This window comes from Sturnus vulgaris, unplaced genomic scaffold (genome assembly GCF_052056855.1).
Source record: "Sturnus vulgaris isolate bStuVul1 unplaced genomic scaffold, bStuVul1.hap1 Scaffold_195, whole genome shotgun sequence".
NCBI lineage: Eukaryota > Metazoa > Chordata > Aves > Passeriformes > Sturnidae > Sturnus > Sturnus vulgaris.
Genome location: NW_028276170.1, coordinates 5,763,735 through 5,787,940, shown reverse-complemented (window position 1 = coordinate 5,787,940; position 24,206 = coordinate 5,763,735). Strand labels below are relative to the sequence as shown.

The window sequence follows — 24,206 nt, the reverse complement described above, 5'->3', positions numbered from 1 at the left end:
AACCCTCAACTCCCTCCAAGCCAGCATCCCCCACAGCCCCTGCAAGTTCCCCCCATGGCACCGGCCGTGGCCGTGTCCCCACATGTCACTGGCCATGTCCCACCATGTCCTCACCCATGGCTGTGTCCCCACCATGTTTCCATCCCTGTCACTGTCCCCCACATCTCCATCCATGCCTGTGTCCCCCCATGTCCCCATGAATGGCCACGTCCCCCTCCATGTCCATGTGTCCCCATGTCACTCTCCATGTCTGTGTCCCCACCATGTCATTGTCCCCCCATGTCCCCACCCATGTCTCAGTTCAGTGTCTTTATTTTTACCCCAGGGTTGGATGTTTTAAAGGGATGAAGAGAAATGAAAAGCAAATCAAGGCCAAAATAAAAGGATTTCTGTGTCTCTGCGAGCAGAGGATCCACGTGCTTGGGAGAGAGGGAAGAACATTTTTGGAGGAGTTTCCACCCCACTGTCTCCAAAATCTTGGTCTTTGTCCCAGTCCATCACCATTTGGCTGCAGAAGACACCCCTGGGGAATAGGAAATCAAAATCCTGGAATCACTGAGGTTTGATGTAGTGGTTTTGGTTTATTCATGTGAAACTTTTTTTGTGGTGAGAGACGATTAAGAAGTAGACAAAAAACAGGTTTAACTTTAAATGGTAGAAAGAGAAATTTCATTGCTAGAAACCATAAGAAATATAAACTTAGAATAAAACTTTAGACTACTTTTTTTTCTTCCACACATTTTTTTTTTGATACTGGAAACATAGAAAAACAACTCAGGTATTCCATCTTTAAAATAGTTTTTCACTGATTTACTTGAAAGAGGAGACTTTTTTTCAGTCTATGGAGATTTCTTCACAACATACAGCTTTCTTGTGGTTTGGATGTTACAGTGATTAAGAGAATGGAAATCTGATTACTGTCTAAAAACCCTTTATTCAGACTAACAGTTTTTCTCACAACTTTTATTAAGGACTATTAATTTATGAGGCACACTTTAAGGATTATAATAGTTTTAAGCAAAGCTTACTTTATTTTTGAGTACAGTGGTTTTTTGCTTTTCTTTTTTTTCTGGGGAACATCAGAGGGATCTTGATTATTTAAACTTACGAGATTACAGCAATTTTAACGTGTTTAATATTACTGCATTGGTTTATATTTACAGTTAGAACAGTAATATTCACTTTGTAATATTTTTATATGTTATAGAGGAAACAAGAGGTTTTTCGCCATATTTTTAAAAAGGCAGTTCTTTTGGATTTGACATTTCTTTTTGTTTGATTTTGATGTTTTTATATTGTTTCTGTGTGTATTACTTGTATTACTTTTTTATTTATATTTAGGAGAGAGAGAATAAAGTATCTGTAAAGATTTATTCTGGGCATTCCAAGAGTTAATATCTTGCCCGGGCAGAAGAGGGTTTCTTGATTTTTTCCATGTGGGGCAGTCAGAGTTATTTACAATAAAGAGTCTTTCAAGGCCACGCTGGGGGCTGGGTGAGGACTGTAGGGTTTAGTCAGAGGAGTCGTGATGAGTTTCTGGTTTCGTGGCTGTTCTCCGGCGCCCGCTGCACTCAATTCCAGCCACGGGCCGGGGGTTCTTCCTCCACCCTGCCCAGCAGGGCACCACCAGAAGAGAGGATTGAACACAGAAGAGCCAAATCCGCCCGCGCAGCCCCCGCCGAGCCCGAGCGGCGGCCGCCGGGGCCCTGCTCCCGAGAGCGCTGCGAGGAGATGGTGGCGCTGGAGCGGGCCGAGGAGCGCATGGCCGAGCTGCAGCAGGAGAAGGGCAGCCTGCGGCAGCTGCTGGAGGACGTGCGGGCCGCCCTGCAGAGCAGCGATGCGCGGTGCCCGGCGCTGCGGCTGAGTCCGGGCCGGCTTCTGCACCGCGCTCCCGGCGGCGGCTCGGGTGGCCCCGAGCGCTTCAGGAGAGATGCTGCTCTCGGAAAGACAGTGTTTAGAACCCCTCCACCTCCGTACTGAGACCGAAGTTGCTCGTTCATCCTCGGCATTAACTTTCCAGCAAAGTTTAGTTACAAGGGAGGCTTTTAGGAGAAATGTATGGAACCGGTGTGCCATTAAATATGTTTGTGATGAGCACTGTTCAAAGTGTAGGGGAGTTCAGCTTAACAAACCCACGTGTACAATGCTGCTGCTGCTTCTCCTGCACGTGCAGCCAGGATGTGCTGATAGCAGATGCTGGGTATGCACTGCTGCAGGGTTTTTCCTGAAGTAAGAAAGAACTTTGGGATTCTTGCCTGCACAAGCACGTGCAGTGCCTCAGTCATAAGTGCCTCATAAATATCAGAAGTGTGTCTTCTTCAGAGTGTGGTCAAAAGGGTTCAGAGTTGGAGCCAGTTCTGCAGGCAGGCTGATGAATAGTCTGGGGCTCCTCTGCAGAGCCCCATTCATTCTGGGGCTGCTTTCTGCTGGTTCTGCTGGACTGGCTCGAGTGAAACACACACCCAATTAACAGCAGTTAAATTACTCTGGCATGAAACAGTGGGGAACAGGCAGAGCAGTGAAGGGCAGCATGGACCAGTTGCTCTGGCAGCTCTGACGAGGTCTGGTTTGATACAGCACTCACAGAACTCTGCTCCACCTGTGACACTTCCACTTGCAGTAGATGACTGTTCCTCTTTACAATATCCAGCAAGGCAGGTCAAAGACACTTTTACCATTTTCATCTTCAAAAGGGAGAAGAAATCAGCAGCAAACATTAAGTAACTAGTCGGAGGTCCTGGGAAGAAACAAAAGAACAAAGAGTGGTGAATAAAACCAGGTGGAGCACTGATCCTTATCTGTGTGGGAGATATCCTCTGCTAATGGGCCATCTGTTAAAACCAGGTGGGGCAGTGTTCTTTATCTTTTCCACAACCCATCCTTCCTCCAGGAAGATATCTTCTGTTAATGGGCCATTGAGTGCCACTGCATGACTGATAAAATTCCATCATCCCATTGGGAGATGCTCCAGCCAGGGGGAGGAGCCAAGCCTTTCCTACCTAGATAAAATCTGAGATTGGGAACACCAAGGCAGCCCTTACCCACTTGTTTCCAGAGGACAAGAGCTACCAGACCTTTCTACAGCATCACTACTACAACAAGACCACTTCATTGGGACTGCTACCACCACCCTAACTAGCGGGGTGTCAGGTTGTATTCTGATTCTGTCAGTTGTTTTCTTTTGTACTACTGCATGTATTTTTTTTCTCTTATCTTTTTTCCTATAGAATTGTATTTCTGACTGATTCTCTCATTGGTTTTGCTTTCGAATCAGCACAATTTTGGAGGGGATTTTGGCTGAAGCTTGATATTTGGGGAGTTTTTGATCCGTGTGTTAAAGTTTGGAGGATTTTGGGCAGGAATCTTGGTGTTTGGGAGGATATTACAGACACAAGATGCTCAATGACTACCAGAGATGAATTTGGGCAAGGAGGAACACCCAGTTTATGGAGCTGTCTTCTTGTTATTTCCCCCTAAACCAGGAATTTTCATTCCTCAGGTGTGCAGGGATGGAGGAGGCAGAAAAGCCCCAGAGATCTCTCACGAGGAGGGGCTGCAAACCCAGCCCAGGGAGCTGTGCGGAGGAAAGACCCTCCCTGAGCCGGGAAGGCGGCCGGAGATCCAGGCAGAGCTCAGAGCTGGTGGAGAAGCCTCCTGGACGGGAGAAGCCCCACGAGTGCTCGGAATGTGGGAAGAGTTTCAGCTACAAGTGCAGGCTGATCCAGCATCACATGATCCACACTGGGGAAAAGCCCTACGAGTGTGGGGAATGCAGGAAGAGCTTCAGCAACAGCTCCAGCCTGATCCAGCACCAGGTGATCCACACAGGGGAACGGCCCTACACCTGCTTGGAATGTGGGAAGAGTTTTGGGTGGATGTCCTCCCTGAGATACCACCAGCGCATCCACAGTGGGGAGAGGCCCTACGAGTGTCCCAAGTGTGGGAAGAGGTTTCAGAGAAGCTCCAATCTCCTCCTACACGAGCGGATTCACACAGAGGAGAGGCCCTTCCGCTGCCCCGACTGCGGGAAGGGCTTCAAGCAACATGGCAACCTCACTGTCCACCGGCGCATCCACACTGGGGAGAGGCCCCACGAGTGTCCTGAGTGTGGGAAGAGCTTCTCACAGAGCTCTAACTTGACCCGACACCAACGGAGTCACCACTAAGGGAAGCCCTGTGAGTGCCCCAAGTATGGGAAGAGATTTGTGCTCTGCTCCAGCTCCATCCCCCATGGGAGGATCAGTGTTGGATGATCCCCAGTGACCCCCGTTGGGCAGAGCCCTGGTGATCCGTGGTCCTGCTGAACCCCATTGGGTGGGGGGAAGTTGTTGGAGAGTTTTCTCTCTCTTTTCCTTCTGTTGCTATGATTTGATTGTAATAAATTCCCTCGCTGTGCCCAGGCTGCGTCTGTTACACCCGTTTTGCTGTTTTGTGTGTTTGCTCTCCCTGTCTTAATCTGATCCTGGAGTTCCTGGTTAAACTTTCTCTTCCCTTGCAGCTGGAGGAGCAGGATCAGAGTGGCTTTGGTGGGTGCCTGGCATCGGGCCAGCGTCACCCAGGCCATGGGCACCCCTGAGATTCCAGTGTGGGGATGCATTCCCCCAGTTCTAGATAAAGTCCCACCCAAACTGCGGCCAGGATGAAACATGGTTATGACTGGAGCCCACTCTCTATCAACAGAAATCCAAAAGGAGACCTTTGAGCTCTCCTTGGCCACCGTGGGCTGTGACCAGCAGTCTCCCTCTGAGGGGCCTCTCAGAGCCAGCAAACCCTCGGCTTTGCTGTGCCTGGAGGATCGCTGAAACACGGCGTGTCCTGGGCCCATACCCTCACTGCTCAAGGCCCCATCCTTCGGCCAGTGGGAGATGCAAAAACATCTGAAAGGAGGATTTCACTGAGCTCTGGGGGAATTGCCTGCACTGACTGTTCCTGTCTGTGTGTGTGCCCCTGCACATATGCTATAGCAAATCTGGGAGAAATACAGATTTCCTAGATGTGGAAGTACCTTGGATATCTAAGTTATGCCTGGAATCAAGGTTCAGTTATAGTTATGAACATACTTAAATGCTGTTAAATGCTAAGTGTTTTGCTAAGTTCTTAAATGTAAGTAATCAGGGTTGTTTTTGTATTAAGTTGCTAAGTACAACTTGGAAGTTATAGATGTAAGTTAGCTTAAACGCTGTTAAGTATTATTGCTCTGTGGAATTGTTCATCAGTTAAGTTAGGTATAAGTTCGGTGTTGTTTGTCTGTTGAATTGCTAGGCCTAAGGTATAAGTTAAGTTACAAATTAAGGTCGAAGTTAAAGAGTTGTTTAAGTTCTTTTTTTAAGTTTTTTTTTTAAGTTGTTAAGTTTTTAGGCCGTGTTCCTTTTAATCCCTGCATGCACCTAAACACAGCACACACCCACACACACTCCCCTAGAGAGTTCCCCGTTAATTTCTGTTCTGATTGCATGGATTTTAATTGGTGTTGTTCTTGCCTTGTTGTGCCTCACCTGTCCTGTAGGCAGTAGAGTGAGTCTTGCCAACAAACTTATTGTACTTTGTTGCTTAATATTAAATCTGACTTTTGTTCATGCATTTGTCACCGATTTTTAAGTGATCTCAAACGCTCTCATTCATGACAGCACCACAATGTCCCGCATCACCGAGGGCCCTGACACACGCCCGTGTCACAAAGGGCCACCCCCGGCACCCAAGAGCAGAGGGACAGCCTGGAAGCGGCCCGGAGCAGCCCCGGCCTCGTGGCCTTGTAGCCCCTGGGTGGCCAGAGCCCTGGGAGGCTTTGGGGTCCCCACGTTGGTGTCCCAGGGGTTCCCCGTCTCCAGGCTCATCCCTTCTCCAGACTCCCCTCACTCCCGGCTCTCGGGGTCCCCCCTCTCCAGGCCCCCATTTCACGCTCCGGCACTCCCGGGGCTCTCCCCTTTTCGCTTTCCCCCCCTCAAGGCTGCTCCCCTCGCCCTGCCAGTCCCGGGCGATCGCCACGGGGCTCCGGGGACCTCCATCCCCCACCCACCGCCGGGGCTCTGTCTGCAGCCGCCACCCAGACATCCCCAAAAAACCACCCGGGGACCCCGCAGGATCCCCCAAAAGGGGATTTCGGGACAGCTTTGGAGCCCTGCAAGATGCAAACACCGCTCTGCCCGCCACGTCCCGAAAAGAAGAAACAGGGAGAACTAAAGATACTTCGGGTGAGCTCCAAATATCCCTCACCCTTTCAAAAAACCCCTGCCAGGACCGCCCAAGATATTGGGGGCGAGGTCCCCCTCCCGGGTCACCTATGTCAGGAAAATTAATCCAAAACCACCAGAGGTTTATGTCCAGAAAGGAGACAGAGGAGTCCTTTTTGCTTTATTCGAATAAAGGGAGAGGCCATGGGACATTCCCCTGGGATCTCTCCAATTTTTGGAGGACGCAGCCTCCTTTTTATCCTATTTTCCCGGCCGCATTTCCCTCTCTCTTTCCCCATTGGCTGAGGTACTTGAGAGGCACAGACTTCCCGGAACGCCTGATACCTGAAATTCCCCTCTAATGTATAAACTTCCCTTTTAATTTTTAATTCTTATAGAATTCATAGTTTCCCCCCCCGTTGCTTCTTTCATCTTTCGATATCCAATTTCATTTATCAGCAGCCTTACAGTTTATTTGTAAAGGCAAATATCTCTTTCCATTCATCAATCAGTGGAATCCATCCCATTGTTTCTTTTATCTCTCAGTGCTAGCCTTATCTACAGGCTGATCCACAGCTCATTTGTAAAGACTAATTCAACATTCCTCTCAATCCCTCCTCTTTTATTTTTTAATAATTGTCTTTACAAACTTTAGGTATCATTGACTTAATTTCTTGTTCCTGAGTTGTTTTTGGTTTTGTAATTATTTGGAGTGACATCAATTTCTGTCCTTTTGTAACCATCTCTGGATCAGTAGGCGTGGCTCTTACCTGCATCCCTTTGATCACATATTGAATAAGTTGTACTAAGCAAGGGATCATGCCTGGCAAAAAGATTAGAGTTGCTACAGCACGTAAGAGGAAAAACCTGACTGAAAGTCACCTGCCCCAAACCCGGCTGTAGCCTGTTCATCAAGAAAAGGTGTCCATATTGTACTGGGTTGTTGTGGTGTTATTCCTAGGGTGGGTATCTCCCATTCCCATTATGTGTCCAGTGTATAAAAAAAGGATATAAGGAAACTATTACAGTATTAATACCCTATAATAAGGAAAAACAAAAAAAGAAGGAAAACCAGAACAGAGGTATTGGCAAGAAAGTGTCAGAAGGGTTGTGTATACCGAGCTGTTACTGCTGCACCTCGTACTGGAATGTTAAAGCTAAATTTGGGACAAAATTAAGAAACACTACCAAAAGAGAAAGACAAAGTGGGAGACCCCAGGACATATTCCCTGCTGCCGAGAAGATGAAACAAACCTCGGCTACTGGCAGCAACCCCGTAGGCCTTGAGGGAGGCAGAGGGATGAAAATGGTCATGGGAGTCATCCCATTGCTAATGATGATAAAAGGAAATAATGCTGATGCTTGTTCCAAGTGTCACCAGACAATTGGGTACGGGGATGCACGGTATCCACCCTTGCCTTCTGTCCTAGGGTGATGTTATGGTGTTTCTATCTCCAATCGTGTGTCCTGATTATGTTTGGTATTATGTCCTCTGCTTCCAGGACTGACTCTGAGAGTGAAGCTTTGTTTTGTCTTGTTATCAGCCGGCTCACCTCCCCCATGGTCTATGTTTAGGAGAGGTTTTAGCTCGGCTTGCTTGCTTGCCTGCTTGCTTGCTTGCTTGCTTGCCTGCTTGCTTGCCTGCTTTCTCGCTTCTGCCTTTTTCTTTCCTTCGCTTTGCCCTTGCTTTCTGCTTATTAGTTAGTTCAGCTAGGCAGTCCAACTTTTTCCCTGGACTGTTTTCTCTTCCACCCCGTCCCCTCCCTCTCCTGGATACCATCTGAACGGACGGGGACCTGGGAACCCCAAGAAACACCGGGAGGCTACACTTTGTCACCTGCAGCAGTCATCCCCAGCGCCAGAGACTGATAACTGAGCGACCACTCGCCAGAGAGACTGAGTTTGTCATCCCTTCAGAACGGTGAAAGAGTTTTTTTGTCAGCTGGTGTTGTCTTTTTTCCCTGTGCTGGGGAGTGTCTTGCTTGTTAAATAAACAGGTTTTTTCTCCCACTCTTCTCCGAGGAAATTCTTCCCGAACCCGGTGGGGTGGGGGGGGAGGAGTCGTGGGGTTTGCTGTCTGGGGGCTCCTTCTGGAGGTTTTCCCCCAAATTTGCCCAAAACCAGGACAAATAAATTGGCGCCCAACGTGGGGCTCGAGAAAGTGGGAAAAAACCCTGTTCTAATAATAATAATTTGGTTCAAATTCTTTTGTGTTGGTATAGAGCAGTTATTGGCTATGTTGTTGGAATTCATGTCTTTTGGGGTGGAGGCCTGCATGGGATTTTGGTCCCTAGGGTTTTTTGAAGTCTTAATACCTTTGTGGTCCCTGGGTTTATTTGCTTATCCAGAAATAGCTCCGGTATTGTCCCTAATGCGTAGTTTCTGTAGCAGAGGGGCATTGACCAAAATATCCATCGGGCTGGGCTTGGTTTTAATGGCCTGCAGGAGATTTATAAAGGTGCTGGAATCTGTTCCAGGAATGTATGGTTCTTGGTTGTGGTTGTGCACTCAGTTTGTTAGAGGAGAAGCAGGGGATGAGGCTTTTCAGCCTTTGTTCTCCTTCTTCTCCTCTGAATTTGTTACATCCTTATTAGAGAATGTTCAGTTCCCCCTGAGTGTTAAAGAGACCATCTTTCTGGTGTTTAATATAGTAAGCTTTCTCTATACAGTCTGCAGTTTCTCTAGAATGAGAGCTGAGATTTCTAGAGGGGCTGAGACCCTTGACCCCAGAGTAGAGCCAGGCGTGAGGAATCCTGAATGGTGTGGGAAATGGGAGGATATGGGCCAAATCTTAAAGGAATTTTCTGACCCTACATCCTGGGATTTTCCATGTGAACAAATTCAGAACCCAGCTGAGGTAGCAAAGTACCTGAAAGAGAAGTGCCATGGTAATTCTAAGGAGAAGAAGATCATTGCAGTGAGCTGGGCCCTGGCATATGCTTACCGTACCCTGCTAGATACTGTAGGGCAGCAGACAGAGGAAGGGGGACAGGCAGATAAATCAGCCACTATCCCAGTCACTCAGGCTGCAGCCAACACCCCAGGCTCGAGGCCAACAACTACACCAGACAGTGAGCCTAAGCCAGCAGCTAAACCTGTCAGTAAGCCTCAACCAATGGCTGTTGCTACCAGCACGAGAAGTGGAAAGTGCACAGACAAGACTGATCGACCAGTGGATGATGATGATGATGATGCAGGAGAAGGACCCTCGACGCCTCCTGACATAAAACCAGGAGTCAAAGCAACTGGTACAAGATCAGAGGCCAATATTGAGTCTTTTTCCCTAAAGGACCTCCGTGGCCTAAGAAAGGATTACACCCGACGACCTGATGAGTCTATAATTAGTTGGTTGGTCCGTCTTTGGGATGCTGCAGGCGAGGCTACAATTCTGGATGGCACTGAAGCCAGGCATTTGGGATCCCTGTCACATGATCCTGTCATTGACCAAGGAATGATGAGAGGGCCTAACCCTCACAGCCTCTGGGCACGGGTCCTGGACAGTGTAGCACAAAGATACCTGTGTGCAGATGATCTTTATATGCAGCAGACCCACTGGAAGACGATAGAACAAGGGATCCAACGCCTGAGAGAAATGGCAGTGGCAGAGATTATCTTCTCAGATGACATAACAACTAGGAATCCGGACTTGGTACCATGTACATCTGTGATGTGGCGAAAACTTGTACGACTTGGGCCCCATGAATATGCTTCTGCTTTAGCAATAATGAAGCGGGACGAGAGGGATGAGACCGTGCTTGATATGGCAAAGAAGCTCCGAGCATATGCAGATGCTGTGCATGGCCCAACACATGCCAGAATTGCAGCTGTGGAAACACGTCTGCAGAAATTAGAAGACAAGATAGAGGAGAATCATAAAAGACTCAGGGAGGAGATTAAAGAGGACCTTCTCCAAATCTCAGCAGTACAAATTAGAGGCCCTGGTATCCAACGCAGACGTTCCCCTGATGGGGAGAGGAGGTACACCCCACGAGCTGAGCTGTGGTTCTTCCTACGTGATTGCGGAGAAAACATGAGGAGATGGGATGGAAAATCTACTGCTGCTCTGGCACAACGGGTGCGTGAATTGAAGGAAGGCAAGACCCAAAGAGGAAGTTCCACCAAAAGGAGAGCAGCTCCAGTTGCCCGTAGCCAAGCTGCCAAGTATGATGATGATGATATATCTGATCCCCTTGAAGGAACCTCTAAGACATATGCCCAAGGAAAGAAGGATAAACAGGCTTAGAGGGGCCCTGCCTCTAGCCAGGGAGAGGCGAGGGAAAATCGTGTCTTCTGGACTGTGTGGATTCGTTGGCCTGGCACATCGGAACCACAAAAGTATAAAGCTTTGGTTGATACTGGTGCCCAATGCACATTAGTCCCATCAAGATATGTGGGGGCAGAATCTGTTTCTATTGCTGGTGTGACAGGTGGATCACAGGACTTTACCTTGGTGGAAGCTGATGTGAGCTTGACTGGACATGAATGGAAAAAACATCCTATTGTGACTGGCCCAGAGGCCCCATGCATTTTGGGCATAGATTACCTCCGAAGGGGGTATTTTAAAGATCCAAAAGGATTCAGGTGGGCATTTGGGATAGCAGCTGTGGTGACAGAGGGCATCCAGCAATTGAACACCTTGTCTGGACTGTCTGAGAATCCAAGTACTGTAGGACTTCTGAAAGGAGAAGAGCAAAAGGTACCAATTGCCACTTCCATAGTGCATCGCCGACAATACAGAACAACTCGAGATGCTGTGGTTCCCATCCATAAAATGATTCGTGAGCTGGAGAGCCAAGGGGTGGTCAGCAAAACCCACTCACCCTTCAACAGCCCCATCTGGCCTGTGCGTAAATCTGAAGGAGAATGGAGATTGACCGTAGACTATCGTGCATTGAATGAGGTGACTCCACCACTGAGCGCTGCCGTGCCGGACATGCTGGAACTGCAGTACGAGCTGGAGTCCAAGGCAGCAAAGTGGTACGCCACCATTGACATCGCCAATGCATTTTTCTCCATTCCTCTGGCAGCAGAGTGCAGGCCTCAGTTCGCTTTCACATGGAGGGGAGTGCAGTACACCTGGAATCGACTGCCCCAGGGGTGGAAGCACAGTCCTACTATCTGCCATGGACTGATCCAGACTACACTAGAAAAAGGTGAGGCTCCAGAACATTTACAATATATTGATGATATCATTGTGTGGGGGAACACAGCAGCAGAAGTGTTCAAGAAAGGAGAGAGAATCATCCAAATCCTCCTGGAAGCCGGCTTCGCCATCAAGAAGAGTAAAGTTAAGGGACCTGCTCGAGAGATCCAGTTCCTGGGAGTGAAGTGGCAAGATGGACGGCGTCAGATTCCTACTGATGTCATCAACAAAATCACAGCTATGTCCCCACCAACTAACAAGAAGGAGACACAAGCTTTCTTAGGCGCCATAGGTTTTTGGAGGATGCACATTCCTGAGTACAGTCAGATTGTGAGCCCTCTTTACCTGGTCACCCGCAAGAAGAACGATTTCCATTGGGGCCCTGAGCAGCAACAAGCTTTTGCCCAGATAAAGCAGGAAATTGCTCATGCAGTAGCCCTTGGCCCAGTCAGGACGGGACCAGATGTGAAGAACGTGCTCTACTCTGCAGCCGGGAACCATGGTCTGTCCTGGAGCCTGTGGCAGAAGGTGCCTGGTGAGACTCGAGGCCGACCATTAGGATTTTGGAGTCGGAGCTACAGAGGGTCTGAAGCTAACTACACCCCAACAGAGAAGGAGATCTTGGCTGCCTACGAAGGGGTCCAAGCAGCCTCAGAGGTGGTTGGCACAGAAGCACAACTCCTTCTGGCACCCCGACTACCAGTGCTGGGGTGGATGTTCAGAGGAAAGGTTCCCTCAACCCACCATGCCACCAGTGCTACATGGAGCAAGTGGATTGCCCTCATTACACAGCGCACCCGGATTGGAAAACTGAATCGCCCTGGGATTTTGGAAGTAATTACAAATTGGCCTGAAGGTGAAAGTTTTGGTGTCACAGATGAGGAACAAGAACCAGTGACACGGGCTGAAGAAGCTCCACCATATAACCAACTGCCAGCAGAGGAAACACGCTATGCTCTATTCACCGACGGTTCCTGTCGCATTGTGGGGATGAATCGGAGGTGGAAAGCAGCCGTATGGAGCCCCACGCGACGGGTAGCAGAGGCCACTGAAGGAGAGGGTGGATCCAGTCAACTTGCTGAACTCAAAGCGGTTCAACTGGCCTTAGACATTGCTGAAAGAGAGAAGTGGCCAAAGCTTTACCTTTATACCGATTCATGGATGGTAGCCAATGCTCTGTGGGGATGGTTGGAGAGATGGAAAGAGGCTAACTGGCAGCGTAGAGGAAAACCAATTTGGGCTGCCGAAGAGTGGAAAGATATCGCTACCCGGTTAGAGAAATTACCTGTGAAGGTTCGCCATGTAGATGCCCATGTTCCCAGAAGTAGGGCTAATGAAGAGCAGAAAAACAATCAGCAGGTAGATCAGGCTGCAAAGATAGGGGTGTCAAAGATAGACCTTGATTGGGAACACAAGGGAGAGTTGTTCCTGGCTCGATGGGCCCATGATGCCTCAGGTCATCAGGGCAGAGATGCCACATATAAGTGGGCACGAGACCGAGGGGTGGATCTAACCATGGACAGTATTTCTCAAGTTATCCATGACTGTGAGACGTGCGCTGCCATCAAGCAAGCCAAGCGGGTGAAGCCCCTCTGGTATGGGGGGCGGTGGTCCAAGTACAAGTATGGAGAGGCCTGGCAGATTGACTACATCACACTGCCTCAAACCCGCCAGGGCAAGCGCTATGTACTGACCATGGTGGAAGCCACCACTGGATGGTTGGAGACCTACCCTGTGCCTCATGCCACTGCTCGGAACACCATCCTGGGCCTGGAAAAGCAGGTCCTTTGGAGGCATGGTACCCCTGAGAGGATTGAGTCAGACAATGGGACTCATTTCAAGAACAGCCTTATAAACACCTGGGCTAGAGAACATGGCATTGAGTGGGTGTACCATATCCCCTACCATGCACCAGCTGCAGGGAAGGTGGAAAGGTACAATGGACTGTTAAAAACCACCTTGAGAGCATTGGGTGGGGGATCATTCAAAAACTGGGAGCAGCATTTAGCAAAGGCCACTTGGTTAGTTAACACCCGGGGTTCCACCAACCGAGCGGGCCCTGCCCAGTCTGAGTCCCTGAATATAGTAGATGGAGACAAAGTCCCAGTGGCACATATCAGAGGTTTGTTAGGGAAGGCAGTTTGGATCAATTCTGCCCCGAGTACAGACAAACCCATTCGTGGGATTGTCTTTGCTCAAGGACCAGGTTGTACATGGTGGGTAATGCAGAGAGATGGAACAACACGATGTGTGCCTCAGGGAGATCTGATTGTGGGGTGAGGCAGCATGAGACAGAAGGAAATATGTAAGTGTCAAAGGTCTGAGCAAGTGAGATGGAAATTTCTACTTGCTGAAGTTTTTACATGCTGTTTAGTATGTTCACGATATGGAGATAAGGGGTGGAATGTCCTAGGGTGATGTTATGGTGTTTCTATCTCCAATCGTGTGTCCTGATTATGTTTGGTATTATGTCCTGTGCTTCCAGGACTGAGTCTGAGAGTGAAGCTTTGTTTTGTCTTGTTATCAGCCGGCTCACCTCCCCCATGGTCTATGTTTAGGAGAGGTTTTAGCTCGGCTTGCTTGCTTGCTGGCTTGCTTGCTTGCCTGCTTGCTTGCCTGCTTGCTCGCTTCTGCCTTTTTCTTTCCTTCGCTTTGCCCTTGCTTTCTGCTTATTAGTTAGTTCAGCTAGGCAGTCCAACTTTTTCCCTGGACTGTTTTCTCTTCCACCCCGTCCCCTCCCTCTCCTGGATACCATCTGAATGGACGGGGACCTGGGAACCCCAAGAAACACCGGGAGGCTACACTTTGTCACCTGCAGCAGTCATCCCCAGCGCCAGAGACTGATAACTGAGCGACCACTCGCCAGAGAGACTGAGTTTGTCATCCCTTCAGAACGGTGAAAGAGTTTTTTTGTCAGCTGGTGTTGTCTTTTTTCCCTGTGCTGGGGAGTGTCTTGCTTGTTAAATAAACAGGTTTTTTCTCCCACTCTTCTCCGAGGAAATTCTTCCCGAACCCGGTGGGGTGGGGGGGGGAGGAGTCGTGGGGTTTGCTGTCTGGGGGCTCCTTCTGGAGGTTTTCCCCCAAATTTGCCCAAAACCAGGACACAGGCGTTCCGGGAAGTCTGTGCCTCTCAAGTGCCTCAGCCAATGGGGAAAGAGAGAGGGAAATGAGGCCAGGAAAATAGGATAAAAAGGAGGCTGCGTCCTCCAAAAATTGGAGAGATCCCAGGGGAATGTCCCATGGCCTCTCCCTTTATTCCAATAAAGTCTCCTTTTTGGACATAAAACTCTGGTGTTTGAGGATTAATTTTCCTGACAGAAAGCACTTTGGGATTCTTACCTGCACAAGCACGTGCAGTGCCTCAGTCATAAGTGCCTCAGAAATATCAGAAGTGTGTCTTCTTCAGAGTGTGGTCACAAGGGTTCAGAGTTGGAGCCAGTTCTGCGGGCAGGCTGATGAATAGTCTGGGGCTCCTCTGCAGAGCCCCATTCATTCTGGGGCTGCTTTCTGCTGGTTCTGCTGGACTGGCTGGAGTGAAACACACACCCAATTAACAGCAGTTAAATTACTCTGGCATGAAACAGTGGGGAACAGGCAGAGCAGTGAAGGGCAGCATGGACCAGTTGTTCTGGCAGGTCTGACGAGGTCTGGTTTGATACAGCACTCACAGAACTCTGCTCCACCTGTGACACTTCCACTTGCAGTAGATGACTGTTCCTCTTCACAATATCCAGCAAGGCAGGTCAAAGATACTTTTACCATTTTCATTTTCAAAAGGAAGAAATCAGCAGCAAACATTAAGTAACTAGTCGGAGGTCCTGGGAAGAAACAAAAGAACAAAGAGTGGTGGAAAAAACAGGTGGAGCAGTGATCCTTATCTGTGTGGGAGATATCCTCTGCTAATGGGCCATCTGGTAAAACCAGGTGGGGCAGTGTTCTTTATCTTTTCCACAACCCATCCTTCCTCCAGGAAGATATCTTCTGTTAATGGGCCATTGAGTGCCATTGCATGACTGATAAAATTCCATCATCCCATTGGGAGATGCTCCAGCCAGGGGGAGGAGCCAAGCCTTTCCTACCTGGATAAAATCTGAGATTTGGAACACCAAGGCAGCCCTTCCCCACTGGTTTCCAGAGGACAAGAGCTACCAGACCTTTCTACAGCATCACTGCTTCAAGAAGACCACTTCATCGGGACTGCTACCACCACCCTAAGTAGTGGGGAGTCAGGTTGTATTCTGATTCTGTCAGTTGTTTTCTTTTCTACTGTTGCATGTATTTTAATTCTCTTCTCTTTTTTCCTATAAAATTGTATTTCTGACTTGGAGTCTCTCACTGGTTTTGCTTTCAAACCAGCACAATTTTGGAGGGTATTTTGGCTGAATCTTGATATTTGGGGGGTTTTTAATCTGTGTGTTAAAGTTTGGAGGATTTTGGATAGGAATCTTGGTGTTTGGGAGGTTATTACAGACACAAGATGCTGAATGACTTCCAGTGATGAACTTGGTCAAGGAGGAGCACACAGTTTGTGGAGCTGTCTTCTTGTTATTTCCCCCTAAACCAGGAATTTTCATTCCCCAGGTGTGCGCAGATGGAGGAGGCAGAAAAGCCCCAGAGATCTCTCAGGAGGAGGGGCTGCAAACCCAGCCCAGGGAGCTGTGAGGAGGAAAGACCCTCCCTGAGCCGGGAAGGCGGCCGGAGATCCAGGCAGAGCTCAGAGCTGGTGGAGAAGTCTCCTGGAGGGGAGAAGCCCCACAAGTGCTTGGAATGTGGGAAGGGTTTCAGGTGGAGCTCCCATCTGATCCGACACCAGGTGGTCCACACTGGGGAGAAGCCCTATGGGTGTGGGAAATGTGGGAAGAGCTTCAGAGACAGGTCCCATCTGATCCGGCACCAAAGGATCCACACTGGGGAAAAGCCCTACGAGTGTGGGAAATGTGGGAAGAGCTTCACAACGATTTCTCACCTGATGGAGCACCAGGTGATCCACACAAGGGAATGGCCCTACACCTGCTTGGAATGTGGGAAGAGCTTTGGGTGGAGCTCCAACCTGAGACAACACCAGTGCATCCACACCGGGGAGAGGCCCTACGAGTGTCCCAAGTGTGGGAAGAGGTTTCACACCAGCTCCAATCTCCTCGTCCATGAGCGGATTCACACAGAGGAGAGGCCCTTCCGCTGCCCCGACTGCGGGAAGGGATTCAAGCACAACTCCACCCTCACTGCCCACCGGCGCATCCACACTGGGGAGAGGCCCTACGAGTGTCCTGAGTGTGGGAAGAGCTTCTCCAGGAGCTCTCACTTGACCCAACACCAACGGAGTCACCAATAAGGGAAGCCCTGTGAGTGCCCCGAGTGTGGGAAGAGCTTCTTGGTCTGCTCCAGCTCCATCCCCCGTTGGGCAGAGCCCTGGTGGTCCGTGGTCCTGATGATCCCCATTGTGTGAGGGGAAGTTGTTGGAGAGATTTCTCTCTCTTTTCCTTCTGTTGCTATGATTTGATTGGGAATAAATTCCCTCGCTGTGCCCACGCTGTGTCTGTGTTGCCCATTTTGCTCTTTGGTGTCTTTGCTTGTCCTGTCTTAATCTGATCCTGGAGCTCCTGGTTAAACTCTATCTTCCTTTGCAGCTGGAGGGGCAGGGTCAGAGTGGCTTTGGTGGGTGCCTGACATCGGGCCAGCATCACCCAGGCCATGGGCACCCCTGAGATCCCAGTGTGGTGAAGCATTCCCCCACTCCTAGAGAAAGTGCCGACCCAAACTGAGGCCAGGATGAAACATGGTTATGACTGGAGCCCACTCTCTTGTGACCCTGTCAGCAGAAATCCAAAAGGAGACCTTTGAGCTCTCCTGGGCCACCGTGGGCTGTGACCAGCAGTCTCCCTCTGAGGGGCCTCTCAGAGCCAGCAAACCCTCGGCTTTGCTGTGCCTGGAGGATCGCTGAAACACGACGTGTCCTGGGCCCATACCCTCACTGCTCAAGGCCCCATCCTTCGGCCAGTGGGAGATGCAAAAACATCTGAAGGGAGGATTTCACTGAGCTCTGGGGGGAATTGCCTGCACTGACTGTTCTTGTCTGTGTGTGTGCCCCTGCACATTTGCTATAGCAAATCTGGGAGAAATACAGTTTTCCTAGATGTGGAAGTACTGTGGATATCTAAGTTAGGCCTGTAAGCAAGGTTTAGTTATAGTTATGAACTTACTTTAATGCTGTAAGTGTTAAATGTTTTGCTAAATTTTTAAATGTAAGTCATAAGCTAAGTGTTGTTCTTCCATTAAATTACTAAGTACAACATGGAAGTTATAGCTATAAGTTAGGTTAAATGCTGTTAAGTGTTAGTGCTTTGTTGAATTGTTAATGTTAAGTTATAAGCTAAGTCAGGTATTAGTTCATTGTTGTACCTCTGTTGGATTGCTGGGGCTAAGGTATAAGTTAAGTGACAAATTAAGAGAGAAGTTAAAGTGCTGCTTAGTGTAGATTAGTTTTTAGGCTGTTCCTTTTAATCCTTCTGTTATGAATGGTTTTCTTTTTTTTTTTTTTTTTCCAATTAAACAAACAACAAAGATTAAAAGTAACAACAAATTTTTAATAGTAACAATTATAAATGAATACAATCAGAAGTATTAAAGGTGATTACAAAAATTATTGAAACTAAATACCATCCAAGTAAAGTATTACAATTGTATAATTTGGAATGGATAAAATTTGAGAGTAAGTGTTTTAGTATAATCGAGGTTCGTATAAAGCATAAGCAAAACCGACCGGGGGTACGGGGAGGGGCCTGCCCTTCCTCTCGTACCAAAGCATTCGGGCTAACAATCCCACTTATATACTATAGGCTACAAAAGTTTCTAGGAAGCTCCTCCTAGTTTCTATTCCTAAGATCTACGTAACTATACTGCACGGCGCTTGCTCTACTAATGGGTTAGGGGGTCTCTTATCCTTTTGAGGGTCTTATTTCCGGTGAAGGCCCATCATCATCATCAGTGACCGAGGTGTGACCTGCAGGTAGCGCAGGCGCCCTGTGTGACTGAGGAGATGTTTTCCATAACATGACTTTGATTAAGTCCCATGCTTGGAATCATTCCATTTTTGACAGCTTCAAGGTTGAAGCTGTATTTCTAGATGCCGCTTATCAGACCTTCGTCCTTCGACTCTTCTTATCTGATTTTCTTCTAACCTCCTTCTTCGACTCCCAACATCTGGAAGATGTCTTTTATCCTGTCTCACCCATCTCCTCCCCTTTCACTCGGTAACAATGCTCTTCTATTGATCTAAATACAATTTTGTTAATATAGTTACAATTTAATTAGCACGAATCACATTTATCACAATTCCCCCATTTCTTTTTTTTTTAAATCATTTTGATTCGTGCTTTAGAAGGTTGTTACTTGGTATTGTCTATGTTCCTTCATACTAGCCTCCATTTTTTCTAACATTTTTCGTGCGGTTTCCAGCTTTTCACACTCCTTCTCAAATTTGATTAACATTTCTCATGCCAGGGTATTCTCTTTGCATTCAGTCACCACTTTTTCGACCTCTTTCCCTTGAGTGCGATTAGATTGCGCTTTCAGTACCATTAAGGAGTTTATTTTTCCTTTTGCTGTTAATTCTGGATCTATGGGCATGGCTGTAAGTTGCATTCCTTGAATTACTGAGTGTATTAGTTTGATTAGACATGGTATCATGCAAGGCAGAAACAATAGACCTAAAACAGAACACAATAGCATGAATCCTAATTTTTTCCACCACACACCCCCAAAAAGATTATCCCACCAGTCAGCTTTCAGGATAGAATTCCATTTTTGAACTGGCACATGTGCCACTCTTTTAATTTCGTCAGCAAGTCTGGTGATGGCTTCCCCGTGGTCATCTATTTCCACACAACACTCAGATTCATTAAACCTCCCACAAACTCCTCCTTCTTCTGCCAACAGATAGTCTAGGGCAATTCTGTTTTGATATACAAATGCTCGCATTTGTGAATGCTGTTTGGCCAACAACTTTAAAGCGTCTGCTGTGTGGTTTGAGACGACTTCCACTACGGCCTGGAGCCTTATCAACCGGTTTAATAGGTAAATTGGAGTTCTATATCCCTAAGACCCATCCTGAGCCCAAGTAGCAGGTTCATAGTATGCTATAATTTTTTCTGCAGGCCATTCTTCATCTTTCCATTTTTGGTTTCCTCCTGCCATCGGAAAGTCGAGATTTAATTTTCTTTTTTTTTTCTTTCTAAGGTTTCATAAAGTGGTGTTCCTAGTATATTGCTCTTAGACCTTGGTATGACAAAGAAGGAGGGTCGTATAATTCATAAGGTACAAGTTGTCTCCCATTTTCAGGGTAGTTCACTGTATGCTCGTTGCCCAAAAATCCAATATATTCCATCAGGGGCTTTCCATCTTTCTTTTGTATTTTCTGGTTGTTCCTAATAAGATTTTAAGTCTTTTATGGATTGGTAGGGGTTAGCTCCAGAACTGTTATGCCAGCACAAATTAGTTTGATTATTCCACTCGCAATTCATTTCTTTTGCTATTCCCCAATATCCAGTAGGACTCTTGGGTCGCCAGGTCTTTGTGTTATTGTCTGAATTTACTACTAAAGTAGATAGGCAAGGAGTATATCCTACCACTTCAGTGTATTTTCTCCCTTCCCGAGTTATACAAACTGTTCCAATGACTTGATGACTCAGGACCCAGCCTTCAGGCCGTCTTAGGGTCTTAGAAATTTGTGTATGATTCCATTTTAAAAATTGTTCTGGAGCCAAACCCTCACCTCTCCATGGCCATCTTTCAGCCATCCTAAGTCCTCCACAAACAAAACATTTAGATAACCCTAATTCGGTGGCAATTTCTTGCATCAGATCTACAAACAAATTTTTGTTTGAAGTTGGCAAATCCCAGTCGCTATAGTGCTGTTTTAATTGTTTATACAGCTCATCCAGTTCTTCTAACTCTTTCCTTTTGATTATTTCCCTATCCTTCATTGTTTCTTTTTGTTTTCCAATTAGTTTTTTCTTTGGCCCTTTTCCTTTTTCATCCTTTTCAAAACACAAAAAATGTTCGTATCTAGGACCGAGTTGATTATCATTAGGGTAAGGAGCTCGTCCCCTGAATCCCAAATTTTTTCTTACCCAATACAATTTTGAACTTTTTACACAAATTTCTAAGAAGCTGTTATGATCATAACAAGCTGCACTAATATATGGGTGTGCCACAAATACTGATTCCATCTTATTCTTGACCCACATGGATTGATTGCATTTGTCACAGGGATCAGGAAGGGTTCGTGTCTTTATTTCTGCTTCTTGAGTGGTTTGTCGTCTTGTAATTTGTTCCTGCATGGCCTGTTCTTTTCCATTCCATGCAGTCTTACGGCTCTGGCCAGCTGCTAGGGGTATTATTGTAAGCACCAGGAAAAGAATCCTCAGGAATTTTAACTTTCTACCTGTCTCAAGGCCCCTTGGGTTGCAGCCAAGGGCCGAGATGTCCATCTTCTTGGTAGCAAAGTTTTCATCCTGGGATTTCTTTTTCTTTGGTACCCTTGGCCTCATAAGGTTCGCACGATCTATTTTAACTTTTTCTGTTCCAAAGATGGCACAAAATATTTATAGTTCTGCAGCACTGCCTTATCTCTTTCCCTAGATTGATTAGCTAATAATTTTTATTTTTTTTCCCCCCCAATTTAGTAAAGCTCCGGAGATATGCCAACCACAACAAAATTACACTATTTCAATTAAATAATTCTTCTTTTTGGTTTTCTAAACCTTCTTTTCCACCAATAGATATACTCGCGATGCCAATTTGCTGGTGAGACGTATTTACTACGTGGCACATAGACTTCTTCTCCACAGCAATTGCCAGTTATGATACTCTGATTTATAATATTTTGGATTGCTTGTTCTTTAGCCTGCACAAAAGTTAATATGGCAAGGAGTAGTTGGTCCTGATTCTCTATTAGTTGAATTGCGGCATAAAAGGTCCCGTTTTCATGTCTTAATGGTTTCCCATAGAAGTCACTAAAAAATCTTTCTGTTGTTAGCTGATCATGCATACGCCCTGAACAACTGAAACAAAGCAATTGTCTCTCTTTTTCTTTTGCCCTAGTTACTCTCCACCATGAATTAAAAACAGCAAGTGCAAAGAATACAAATCCATGGGCGGCATTCTAAGCCATGAGTACGACATTGCCAATGTTCTAATTGTTTTTGGGCCTCCTCAATAATAGGTGTTACCAGTCTCTTTCTCTTGAGTGGTAGTTCTTCAAATAAATCAGTTAATGTTGACTGTTGGAGGCTTTTGGAGAAATTTTTCAATCCTCCTGGGCTGTTTTCATTGATCAATTAGGTGTCTGATTCTTTCTCATCAGCGCTGTTCTGCCTTCAGGTTCAATGAGGTTGCAGCAGGCAGTTAATTCAGGATGTCCAGACTTTGATAATGCACCTTTTAAAACAACTTTAAACTGGTATTTCAAACAGCAGTAAAATAATATTTTTTTTTTTCACTGCACATACAAAAATCACATTCTCCCTTGGTCCCAAAGTACAGTGGTTCTATGCTAACTCTATATGGACTGTAGCTTTTGGCACCCAGTACTCTCCTTAGTTTCATTTGATTTATTACAATTTTTTTTGAGTAATTTGTTTTTTTTGGTTTTTTTTGGTTTTTTTTAATAAAATTTTACAAAAATGGTCACAAAGTGCTCTCGTGCCCCAGTGAATCCCCCCATGTGAGCTGTCTGGGATCTGTTGGGCCAAAAGTCCTGGCACCGCTCTTTTACTATTGGGCAGAAAAATTCATCCTTTTTTCAGGGTTACCCCCAGCTTTTTCACAGCCTCTACTTCTGCCAAGGAAAAGCATGTTGCCCCACCCTGTGCTTTTGCTTCCTGAAAAGCCACACTCACACTGCCGTTTTTTCCTAGGGCTCCCCCCTGCTTTATTATCAGCTAAATTGTTTCTTTTTATTTTATGATGCTTGTATCTTTAAATAGTCTGTTCAGTTGGTGTTGAATATTGAATTCTGCAGCTTTAAGACTGATTCCAGGAGTGAAAGAGGAGAGAAAAAGTGCAGAATTAGTTATCAGAAACTACACTGACTCCCCCGCATTCCTGCTCACAGACCTAGTTGTCTGCAGTGGACAGCGGGAGAGAACTCTCTTTTGCTTTTTGGTTAGGTTTTTTTTTTTTTTCTTCTTCTTAACCAATTAAAGTAAAAAAATTCCCTGGAGTGTGTTTTTCTTCTTTTTTTCTTGAATTATTCAATTTTGCTCTGGACTGAAAACCCAAGAAAGCACTGGAAGCTCACACCGTAGCCCACCTAGCCTGGCCTGGGCCAAGGCATTTCCCAGCACTGAAGGAACTGATACCAGACTAAGTAAGTTAAGCTGCAACTTACAAAAAAACCTTCTTTTGAATCTGTCATCTTTTTGAAACAATAAGAAGTTTTGTTGTTTAATATTGTTCATTTTTATACTGAAAAGTGTTTTGCCTGTTAAATAAATAGTTATTTTTCCCACTTCTCTCTGAGGAAATATTTTTTTTCTCTAACTAATTTAAAAAAAGATTGCTTAAATTTGTTTTCCAGAAAAATTCTATTTAAAAGTTTCTTTTTAAATTTACCTTAAACTAAAACAAAGTGCTTGTGTCTACTAAAAATATGATTTCTTCATTTTGAGAATCTACTTTCAGCTTTATCAAGGGGTCTTCTGGTATTTTGGTTCATATTAAATAAATGAGCTCCTGACCCCCCCTTAGTTTTCTTGAATTAATATTTTTTTCCTGATAAATTCTTTGTGTTTGTGGCTGTTTGTATTTCTTGGATTGCTGTTATTAAAATCCTGGCTTTAATTTTCTTTTCCTCATCTCTCCGAACATACGCTTCTTGTGCTTCCTTTAACAACTCCTGAAGCTCCTATCCTGCTAATCTTCCAATTTTTCTAATTTTTTCCTGATGTCCCCCGCTAAGACTTAGCTACAAATTGTGTTTTCAAAAGGACCTGACCTGCTGGTGTATCGGGGTCTATGCTTGAGTATAACTGCAAATCCTTTTTTTTTAGTCTCTTTAACCATTCTGCCAGGCATTCATCTTTTCCTTGGTGCTCACTCAGAGATTTCCCTATATTTTGTCCTCTGGGCATTGCTTCCTGAATACCTTGGATAATCATTTACCTGAAATCTCTCATATTTTGCCTATGTTCTACCTCCTGATTATTACAATTTGGATCTGCCATAGGCCATTTCTGATCTTTTTGGTTTGGCTTCTAATGATCTCTATTCTAAGCTTGTATTCCTGACTATCTAATCATTTCTCTCTTCCACTGTAAACAAGATTTCTAAAATAGACTGCAATTCCACTCAGGTGTAAATATTCAGTCCTAATAACTGATTTAGTTTCTTTGCTACCTCAATATGATCTTCTGGCATCCTGCCCATCTCTTTCTTAAATTTCCTAACGTCCCTAGTATTCAGGGGAACACTCACGTACCCAATAGGTCCCTGTCCTGGGGCCAGATTTGCCATTGGAACCTCTCTAAGAGGGTATAATCTATCTTCCCTTCCTGCTCCCTCGCCCTCTTTGTCACTTTCTTCCTCTTGTTCCCTTCTGCCTCTAGTTCTGTGTGCTACTGGCTCGTCCTGAATAGGGGGTGCATCAGGGACCAGGGGCTGGACAGGCTGGACAGGCTGGACAGGCTGTCTGTATGGGGGTGGGAGGTGATTTAACGAGTCCCATGGCTTTAGCCAGTCCCTTCTTGCTGCCCGTCCTTTAGTTTGCAAAGGGTATAACGAATAACCTTCTTTTTCTTGCCTTTGAACTATAAATTTACCCCTCACACACTTTTTGGAAGCCACAAAGCAGCATATTCACTTTCTTCTTAATTAAAACGTTGTTTTGAACTCAT

General features: G+C 46.3%; 1 protein-coding gene across 1 annotated transcript in view; it reads left to right on the top strand.

Moving 5' to 3' along the window:
* The window catches only part of LOC148218027 (uncharacterized), a 775,474-nt gene that overhangs the window by 146,898 nt on the left and 604,370 nt on the right, over nucleotides 1–24,206 (top strand). Inside the window, 1 exon segment of the mRNA XM_088158035.1 lies at nucleotides 3,698–4,155. Within this exon segment, the coding sequence (XP_088014161.1) occupies nucleotides 3,698–4,155 (458 nt within the window).